General features: G+C 42.6%; 1 protein-coding gene across 1 annotated transcript in view; it reads left to right on the plus strand.

Annotated features, from left to right (window-relative positions):
- The first annotated feature begins 3,837 nt into the window (after positions 1–3,837).
- Positions 3,838–11,290, plus strand: part of LOC111958097 (unconventional myosin-Ih-like) — a 14,568-nt gene continuing 7,115 nt past the window's right edge. Inside the window, exons 1-3 of the mRNA XM_023979283.1 lie at positions 3,838–3,863; positions 10,547–10,586; positions 11,207–11,283. Of these exons, the coding sequence (XP_023835051.1) occupies positions 3,838–3,863; positions 10,547–10,586; positions 11,207–11,283 (143 nt within the window). The remainder of the gene's footprint in view (positions 3,864–10,546; positions 10,587–11,206; positions 11,284–11,290) is intronic.

Below are 11,290 nucleotides of genomic sequence, written 5' to 3' on the forward strand. Positions count from 1 at the left end.
TCTGTGTGGTGTTTTGGGAAATGCATGTTTTCGGCCCTTGCTTTTCTTTCGATCCTATCAGTATCAACACATGTTCTAACAATGAACTTAGCATCACGAACGTTCTCTCTACGCGCTTGTTTGGGAAACACTTAAAAAGTTCCCTCGTAAATAACGACGTATCCGGCATGATCATCGTAATGTTTAAGTTACATCACAACTGGGAAAGAGGCCCTGGGCCCAAGTCTCAGAGCAGACATGCATGGACAGGAGGGACCTGCCCATAGATCAGCACTCCTGCTCTGAGATGATTTATTAATATGACCCAGATCACCAGATCCCCTTAAACAAGTCATGTCACCACTGTTTGCATCAGTCAAGGAAGTCCCAGTAAACGACTCCCTGCGGTTCAGTGAACACAGTGATGACATTCCGCTCTCTCAGGAATAATGGGGAAAACAACGGGATTCCCTCTCTAAAGGAGCAACAACCAGTGTTTGGTGGCTCTGTTTTTGTCTTCCACCTAAGTGTTTACCTAAACACCCCTGTCTGTCCTTTGGACACTCTAATAGGCACCCCAGCCAGAGAGGCAGAGCCAGAGTGTCCCCCGGAATGACACATCACCCAGGGTGACCTCATGGCCAGAAAGAGGAAGCTAGCTGTCAGCAGTGCTTAACCAAAGTGCAGCAGGAGAGTCCAGCATGCAGCCAAAGCCGTTCTGTTCCTGATTAGGCCAGGGTTGACCTGATTGGCTGTCCTCAGACTTGGGGTCATTCGGACCAAAGGTCGTGTTGCTTTTGGCAGTTGCTGCCAATAGGACATGGATTTATTTCATTCAAGGGATTTTTCAGAAGTGACCACTGAACCAACCCATATGGAAGTTGGTTCAAAGAATCCCGAACACTCCAGTAGGTCGACATCAGTGTCAGCTCTGACCATTTAAGGTGAGAAAAGTGAGGGGTGACCGGACATGGTCTCTAGACTCTAGCAGTACACCCAAATAAGCATTTGGGGACAATCAGACATTACAAGATGCTATTCTGACATGATATTCATTCTCCATTATGAAAAAGACAAAAACACCAAAAAGAGTTACAAAAAAGTGACTGCCACTAGTCCGTCCATTCTATATTTTATATTCTCTATCTTATGCGGAGGCAGGTAACCTCGTGGTTAGAACCGAAAGGTCGCTGGCTTGAATACCCAAACCGACAAGGTGAAAAATCAGTCGATGTACCAGGGGCGCCTTTCTACAATGCCTGACCCTGTAAAACAACACATTTCACTGCACCTACCCGGTTTATGTGACAATAAAAACAAATATTTTTTTATAGTTCTAAAATGATCTAGAGAGAGCAAAGATATACTCCTTCTGGACTGTCAATGAAGTTCTCCTGGAGTATGCTCTGGAGGACAGCTAACGACTGCCATAAACTTTTGACTTTGAACTGCTCTAACACAGGCAGTCATCTGTTAGCTTCAGACAGAGAGGAAACAGTCAAAGAGGTTGAACTTCAGGGGTGACTCTCTCAGACAGGCTATTTTACTGATCTATCCCCCATTAAAAGTCCTCTCCTGCAGTTTCAATCCTTACGGGAAGCCCTGAAGCCCAAGGCAACAACAAAAAAATAGACTCTTGGACTTATCTCATCTGGATGACTTAATATCTCATTCGAACAACTTAGTATTTGGTTTGAACGACTTAGTATCTCGTTTGAACAACTTAGTAATTTTTGAAAACGTAATTGTTCTTTTGTCTAATTAGGCCTCATTTGTTACGCAGCACCAGTTATGCTTGTAAGACCGTTGCTGCAGCCATTCATTCACTGATTCCATCCATTGATATGATCATTCATTACCAGTCCTTTTGATAGCCTAAAGCAGTGCTGCTTTTGAATGCCAGAGCATGTTAGTGGGCGAGTGTGGAGTGAGGAGCAGAGCGTAATTCACTCCGGTACTGCTCAGCCACAAGCTCTGGGCATGCTTGTTTTAATTAGGTCTATTCAGTTGTATTTATTTATATTACTGCACCCACAGTAGCCTATATCTAGTTTACATTCAACTTTCTACTCATATAAATGTATGGAAAAATATGTTCTATTTAATTTGAAATATATTTAATTGTATATTATTATTATTATTATAAAATACTATAATATTCAAATTTTTATTAAGAATTGGGCGGGACTACACGGGTGTAACTAAAATATGCTGGCAGTCGGAAAGCAAGTGCAGGTGGTGAGTTTAATACTAAACGGAACATCGAACAATATAACAAACACGAGTAGCGTATAGAAATAAAACACACAGTAATACTGCCTGGGGAAAGAACATAAGGAGTGCCAGATATAGGGGAGGTAATAAGTGGGGTAATGGAGCCCAGGTGTGACTGATGATGATGTGCAGGTACACGTAATGATTGAAGCCAGGTGTGCGTAATGATGGATCCCAGGACCGTTGGTTAGTATACTTGCGATCGGAGGGTAGGAGCGGGAGTAGACGTGACAACGGGAAAGAAAGGCAATGAATAGCCTACTTCCTACAAATGTGACTTGTTATGTTATGATTTTGATGATGTCAAGGTTTGTAATAATATGCAATTTGCCAATCAAAAAAAAAAAAAATGGAACAATAGACACTAAGAAATATCCGATTTTTTTTAAACTAGCGACCCACACATGGTGGCAGCTTCATCTCAATGTATTTTTCAATTCTAAACTTTTCAAATATATTTCATTCTCCTGTTTATATTCTGGGTATTTTCCCACTAATATTCCTTTAAGTAATTAAGCTTTCACATGTGTGTTTTTCTGTTTAAGAATCTTGTTGGTGCTTACTTCTGTGCACAAATCAATTGCCGCTGCAGTTTGAGACTATTTATTAAATTTCTTTATCAAAAGAAGCTGATACTGGCCTTCGTTATTTATGATTATTTTAGCTTAATTAAATTGATGAATTTTATGGTGTTTCTATTCCAAGAAGAAATACATTTGACAGTAGCTCATAGCTCATGCAGTGGCGACCCGTCATTCAGGGCAGGTAGCCCCACCTGTTTTGAGCCCCAAATTTTTTGTGAAAATGAATAAATATATATAAATATATGTCACATGTCAGTTTGCAAACAATGTAAAAATATATATAATTCAGTTAATAAAGCTGCACACACACGGTCTCTTTTTTTTTTTTTGAGTCGGGCAGCTCCAAAATACAGGTGTTTCAGCCCAGCTCAGTGCTTTCTGTGGTGGTGGTGGGGCGAGCCAGGAAGAAATAGGAGCATTGTGCCTTGATTTGCTCAGTGTTCTGTCACTCATGGGGACTGTACGTCATCGCCAAGTTTAAGTGCTTTGTAAGGGTAGGCATCCCAAATTTCAGCCCTTTGGGTCTTGCCATAGAGTTATATCACAAGTGCCCTTCGAAGAAGGCTCAAGGTAATTGGCCACAGATAAAATGACGTCAAATCACGTTATATATACAGTAGCTTTGATTGGACTGATCATGTCAACATCTTACTTTCAAAGTCTTAGCTAGCAGTCATCATGAATCAAGTCGACAATCTACTGGCAAATCCTTTTTAATACTTGTCATATGAAGAGAAATAATGAAGAGAAATTATAGATAAAACGTATCGGTGCTCATCGGCCATTGGACATAAAGATTACACAAGAAGTTGGTAATCAAAAATTCAACAATGAGTCGTTTGGAAGGAAACAGTGGCTAACTGCAAGCATTGCAATGCAACCACTAACGTTAGCCTGTTATTCAATGGAGTGGCTCTGTGTTTTTTTCCCTGAGTTCCCACCCTAAATCCAGAGAATGCCAGACGTTGATGACAAAGTTTGATGACAAAATTTGTCCACAATGAACCGCTGCCCCACCTTCACAAGGTGAGTCCAAAAATGTATTGTATGCTGCTGCAAAAATTATGTAATATGCAAGGGACATATGTATACTGTAGCTAAGAAAGTAGTACTAAGTGTATGTTGTGTAGTAAGCTGTTATTAGCCCATATGTCTCACCCTAATAATTTGGTCTATTTTCACCAACGCGGTATTGTAACACATCGTTCATGGCCCGGTGTGTGCTTGTTTGCCAACTTTTTTTGTACAGTTTTGACAGTGCTACTGATAGTAGTGTTATATGACGTGTATCTTTTTTGACAGGCAATGTTCAATGTGCCTCACCTTAATAATTTGGTCTATTTTCACCTCTTAATTTCACCTACTGTTTTAACTTGGTGGTGCACATGTAGCCTATAACCTGTTTTAGAGAAATGAAATCATCGAATATTGCAAGAGCTTTCATTGTCTTCTTATATGCCCCCTTTTTTTATCCTACGGCTATGACTTGTTGTACAGGGAGTACACGCAAGAACGACCCATGTTCTGAATTCTGTCGCTGTACATTTCAAAGTGCTGAACAAATAGTTATATTGATTACGTCCGTCGTCGCTTTCTCATTAATGTCATAATCGAAATTACGGATTGCCTCTTATCCGCTTGTCGTCCCCTTATGCCATAGTTTGTACATCTCAACTGTCAGTAGAAGACACATTTGTTTAAGCAAGTCAGCCATATCATCTAGGTAAAAAGAAAAAGCAGTAAATGAGGCTGAATGAACTGTTTCGCTGCCAGACAAGGCGCCGCTGAAAGCCAGGTGTAGCAGTGGTAAGGTGTTGGGACTCTGCTGTTGGGACTCTGCTGTGGGGACAGCTTTATGTAGGCCCTAACAGTTTGTCGGCACCGTTTGACACCGCTATAGTGCAATTGATGTATTGTTTAGTGTTGTGTTGTATAGTGGCTTAGCTGGCATGCATCCCACTTTTTCTTTTGCCCCACCAAGATGTACATGCTAAAATCACCACTGAGCCCATGTAAAGTCTACCTAAAACATATAAAGCCTACCTAAAACATGTATAGCCTACCCTACATTTGAAGTCCTTCAAAATAGAAACTAGATATCCTAGTGGTAGAAAGTAGAATATAAACTGCATATAGGCTACTGTGGGTGGGGTAGGTTAAATAAATACAACCAAATAGGCCTAATCAAAAAAATAGTGATAAAGGAAACAAAAAACGATAGGCAGAGCTTGTGTCTGAGCAGTACTGGAGCGAAGTCGGAAGGAGAGAAGGCCGTTATTTTTTTTTTTATCTTCTCCAGCCATTCCAGACGAATTACACCCCGCTCCTCGCTCCACACTCGCCCACTAACATGCTCTGGCATTCAAAAGCAGCACTTGCTTTAGGCTATCAAAACGACAAAAGTAACCATATCAAAACCATACCATCTGATAAGCACAACTGGCGCTGCAAAACAAACAAGACCTAATTACACGAAACAACAATGAAATAGTTTGAACAAGATAATCAGTCATTCAAACGAGATACTAAGTCTTTCTAACAAGATACTAAGTCGCGCTGACGAGATAATTCCAAGAGTCTGATTTATTTTTTTGTTGCCACCGCTTCTATGTGACATGGCAGATAGTGACAGTGCTCTGAGAGACTGCTGCACGTACCTAATATCAAAAGGTTGCTCCAGTTCCTCTGTCACAGTGCTATTGTATTGGGAGATCACACACCCTCCCTCTTTCAGGTTTCGAGGTGGTAAATGGGGTTTACCTTTGCGTGACCAGGGTCAAGACCAATCAGCTGTGTTCTTTGGGAGGACAGCCCTTTTCATGGGCTTAGAGGGTAAGATTAAGACAAATTATTATTCTCATTCACGGGTGATCTCCGCACAACGACGGCTTTAGACATTGCCTCAACTCCAAAAGATTTCTCAATATGCCCTTTGAAAAAGACAGCAGTCGCTGTGTATTTCAGAGGGATGGATGGTTCATGGACACTTCAATGTCAAGCTGCCAGATTTTCTTCTCTGTATTTAGCCTTGTCTATGATGGGCTGCATCCTTATAGCGCACTACTCTTGACCTGGGCCAATGGGGCATAGTGCAATGGCCATAGTACAACGTCGGCCATGTTGGGAATAACTTTTGGTCACTTTTTCACTCTTATCCTTTGTGCATTCCTATTTTTCTGCACTGTGGATATTGCAGGGGTAAATGAAATGCTGTTCACACATACATCTGAAATCATGTGTAAGTTAAAAGAAATACAGGTGTTTTTTATGTCATATAGCTTCCTCGGCTAAGAGAGAGACAAACATTTTGTGAAAGTAAAGAACTGCCTTCGATGTACTGTATACAGGGAGTAAGTAAACTTGCTGACCCTATAATCCAAGGCGGGGACCTGAACTGAAGACGGGGGCCCATCCCTCGTTCCGCTGCTCGGAAAAAATTACTTTGATGGACTGTGAGAGAAAGAAAAAGAGAGAAAAACAGAGAGAGAGAAAGAGGAATAGGGGGAATGAGAAAGAGAGAGAGAATGAGAAAGAGAGAGAGAAGGACCTGGCAGTAATGGTCTGAAGATGTGAGTGGTATCATCCAGCCTTCATTCTCAGCATGGAATCTCTAATGGGAAAATCAACCTCTCTGACTCCTCTGTAATTGGATTTAACCGGGTCTCGTGCTGAATCAGAGCCCAGTGGGTAGCTCAAAGCTTGTTAAGATTGGACAAGCATTGCCGGGCTCCCTGGTTGGGGAGAGTGAGGTGGGGGGCTCAGGCAAAAGTAGCCCCCTGACAACTTCTCGGAGTGGAGGGTGGATAATTGAAATGGGCAACATCTGAACATCCATTATGTCTAACTCTACTCCAATGGTGGGAAGCAGCTTGAACTGCCACAAATAGAGAGACATTTGATATTTTCTCTCGTTTAGGTCATCGGGCCAGTGGAAACGGACACCTGTGCTTCTCCTTCCCCCTGTCTGTGTGTGTGTGTGTGCATGCGTACTTGCGTTGCATTCATGCATGCGTGTTTGCTGCTACAGGTTACCATGTTACTGAGGTAACCAGGTTAATGCTTCCTTGTGGTCTTTCCCTGTGAATACCCAATGCAAGGGAACACCATAAACGATCTTATCCTGATACGACCCAACAGTCTCTTGCTGAAATTTTTATTTTATAAGTTGTCTCTTCTTTTTTCTTACAACTGTGTGTTTATAGTGTAAAGATGTAAATATACTGATTATTATAAACTGAGTGGTTTGAGCACTGAATGCTGATTGGCTGACAGCCGTGGTATCAGACCGTATACCATGGGCATGACAAAACATTTATTTTTACTGCGTATGTAACCAGTTTATAATAGCAATAAGGCACCTCAGGGTTTTGTGGTATATGGCCGAGGGCTGTATCCATGCACTCTTCGTTGCGTTGTGCATAATAACAGCCCTTAGCCGAGGTATATTGGCCATATACCACACCCCCTTGTGCCTTATTGCTTAAATATTTGATGGGAGAGTATAAAGGGTCATTTTGTTCGTATTCCCAGGCCTTTTGGAGATTATCTCGTAAACCTTGGGACATTTCTTGTCAAGTGTGTGTAGTTTTCTATGGTGCAAAGCAAAGTTCCTTGAATCCACAATCAATGACATCTGATCAGAGAGCTCTAAGATTTAATATCAGGGTCGTACTCATTAGTCACTAAACGGACTGAGACGGAGTGATTACCTACACTTGTCCAATAAGAAACACTTGTTATTGTATTCTGTTGCAAAACATTTTGCTACATTTTTCTATGGTGTGCAAGAATTAATATGACCCAGCTTGGCATTATGAGAACAGGATTATGTCGAGCAGGGCACTTGTAGCAGCAGTCAGAGACCCTTCTGAAATAGCGGTGGCCCAGTGGAACTATACTCTGAGTAGTTTGTAATTAGCCTGCAATGTAATCAAAGATCAGTAACCAGTCCTATGCTATGCCAGCGGGGGTTGCTGTGCTGCTGGTTCGAACATATACACACACACACACACACGACGAGAGAGACTCGGAGGAGGGTTGGATTGGATTGTGTTTCTGCATCTTTGTGTTACACCCCGTCGAGCTGGTAGACACTCAAGTAAGCACTGAATAAGATCTCCCTGTCCCTCCACCTCCATCCCCCATGGCATGAATGATAGATTAAGCAGCCGGGCCGCAGTGCCCTGAGCCTGGGTCAGTATGACCAAGGTGTGGAGGAGCAGAGCACACAGGTAGACAGGACCACCAACCCCTGTGGTAGATCCTCAGTGATGGGGCTGTAGTGGCTGCAGAGGAGAAAGGACTGTACTGTAAATACAGGATTTCTTCAGAATTAGATTTTTGCCAACTAATTGTCAGTGATTCATCCACAGTGACTGACTAGGGCATGGGAGGACATGGAGAAGCAGCACACGTGTGATATAGCTCCGGTCCAGCGAGGGTGAATGAAGAATTTGGAGCCAACCTGAATGTCCGCATCCCATTCCTGAGTTTGACTGAGAACTGACCAATACAGATTTGGAGAATGCAGGTATGATTGAATTTTCCAATGTACTGTTGGTGTGCCATTTTGTAATTTTAAAGGTAGGATGTTAGCGTTAATTAACTAGTTAAAAATCTTTACAAGTAAAAAATATAAAATAACCAATATCATCCCATTGGGGGCTCACTGTCTGACCGTGTTTTTCAGAAGGGGGCATAGAGGCCCAGCCATTTCAGTGTAGATAGAGTGCTTAAGAAAGGGATGGAGGCCCACTCTGTTAGTGGGGTGTAACAAGATCTTGCTGATCAAGTGAAGAGATTGGCCGCCATGCTGCGGGGCAGAATAGAAGAATGGATGGAGGCAGACTCATTCCATCCTTAGGAGACAGGTTTTCTTGTTTCCTGGCTGAGGAGCGGACTGCCATGGAGTTGAGTGTCTCATGATGGTCCTGTTTATTAGAGCACGCAATGGAATCAAAACTAAAAAATGTTTTGCAACAGAAAACCAACATGCATGTTTATTATAGGTAGTCCATCCCTGTTTCAGTCCATTTTCTTCCTTTTGGTGCCTAATGAATATGACCCATGTTTCACTGGGTCTTCCTAGTTAGTTTCCCCCTTCCACATCCATCTCTCACAGGGATGAGATGAGGTCACCACTGTTTCAGGCGATGTTGGTTGACACTCTAGACCAAGATGAAGGGGCATCTCTTAAGACAATTGGTCATTTGATCTGACAATGAATGGCTGATTGGGTTCCCTACGTAACCATTGTTTCCACTGTTCTTCATGGGCTTTGTATCTCTGAGTGTTTTAGGTACACAATATTTCAGTCACTTTTATCTGTTATTCAATATAGCCTAGATGGATAAAAGGCATTTGTCCATGGAATTCTGCCGTGTTCAGTAATATGAGCATGTCACCAGTCCACACAGCTGTAGTACAGTAACCTCACAGAGTCAGTGTCTTGTACACAGTTATTGCTTTACTGTGGCCATTCTCCGAGTACATAAATTCTGCCTCATCAGGTACAGTAGCTGTATTAACAGTTATATTAATTACTTAATACATATGATCTGTTATGGAGCTGTACAGTATCCCGTCCCGTTCGTCCCCGTCCGTCCGTCCCTGAGCTTTGCACATCGTCTGCTTGCACGGCCTTGAGAGATGTTTGTTCCCATGAAGGAGGGCAGTGTAAAAAAAAATACACCACTACCATCAAGTTGCCAGATTGATTTTGACGTCTCAAATGGTGTGCCTTCAATGATATTGTTCACCTGTCTCAATGGCTTAAAGTGGGGGTAGACTGCGGGGAGGTGGTCGGTGAGGGTTATTGGTGGGGACACGGAGTGAGGGGTATTGTTAAGGAGAGGGGGTGAGATTTGGGGGGTGGGGGTAGAGGGGGGGTTGGCTGACAGGTGGAAAAAAAAACTCTCATCTGACCAGCCCCCCCTCTTTCCATCCATGGTGCCCGGTGTGAGAAGAGTAATGAAGTCCAAATTACAGCACAGGATTGCTTGGAACAAGCCCCTATTGTCCGCCCCCAGGGCACACTAAATGAGTGTCACAGCAAACAGCGGGACACAGACCGTTACTGCACTATTTAGTCTGCCCCGTTGTCTCAAGACGGCCCCGTTTCAGAGGGTTCTCAGATCAGACAAATACTGCCCCCTCTCCCTCATTCCCTCCCTCCTTTGCCCTCACCCTTCCTCTGTCCAATCGACCCCCCTTCTCACCCAAACATAGGGCAAATCTTTTCTATTGTGCTTTGACTGGCCAGCATGAAATTGATTGTGACATTAAATGTTTTCTAATGAATAATTACTGAATGGATATGCTGGGGGAATATATGTAATGGATTGTAGACTGCATTTTAAAAACCTTATTTTTGTCTTTGCTCCGTGGTATTTACAGGACAAAAACACTTGGCCTTTCTCAGAAGTAATGAGGGCTATGGAATAGGAAGGGGGACTTGGGGGTGGGGGACTAAGGGCTTTGTGTCAATTACATCCAATGGATTATCTTTTTAAAATGTTTAAATGAGAGTTGAGAATCAAAGGATTTCTGCCTTCCAAAGAAGGAGAAAAAAAACAACCAACAAAAGCTGGGAAAAAAACCTTTGGACCAAGTGTTGGTGTCGAGAATGCAAAACAGATTGGTGGAATTCTTCCCACTCTGCTTTCTCAAATGTGCCGCTGTTTTGTCGTTCCCCTGTTCCATTTGCACAGGGTGAGGGTGGTGGTTTACGGGCCGCTGGCCGACGCCTCCGTACTGTGTGCTCTGTAGCAGTCATTAGCTTCTGTCTGTAGACTACCTCTGCACAATCAGAGGGCTCTGCTTCAAAGCCCCATGAGACCCACAGAGCCTTCGTTTCAATAGAGCTAAACAGCTAACTTAGCTTTTTCTGCTGATTTCACACCTCCGCTGGGTAACCAAGGACCCCTCTGCAACTTGACTTAAATATACAATATGGAGGTGTAGCTGCTAATTGTTTACATCAAATGTTGGCTGTATGGTTATACAGTACACATGATATACATATGCTATAATATTAATCCATTTCTTATCTCATGAAAGCACACAAATCCTTAGTTTTAGGCAAACAATATATGATTTTGCTCATGGAGTGGAGAGGTGTGCCTCGTTCTGTCCAATTCATTTATGGACAATATTCAAGTTTTGTATAGCATCTTAAATTCATCCTTCTTATCCATTCACTTTTGTTTGGATGCCTGTAAAAAATAATGTAGAACTACATAAAAACATCCATAAAATGCATTCATAAGCAGTACAATAATACATTTATGAAAGGCTTATCTTCTTCATTCTTCCAGTCCTTATGTAGGTACCCTTCTAATCAAGTGTTATTGCCGTGTGCTTGCCTGCAGGGGTGTGCCCAGGGTCAGCTGGACATGGAGGGGGCTCTGACCGCACGGGACCGCGTGGGGATCCAGGACTTTGTCCTGTTGGAC

Source organism: Salvelinus sp. IW2-2015, linkage group LG33 (genome assembly GCF_002910315.2).
Source record: "Salvelinus sp. IW2-2015 linkage group LG33, ASM291031v2, whole genome shotgun sequence".
NCBI classification, from domain to species: Eukaryota; Metazoa; Chordata; class Actinopteri; order Salmoniformes; family Salmonidae; genus Salvelinus; species Salvelinus sp. IW2-2015.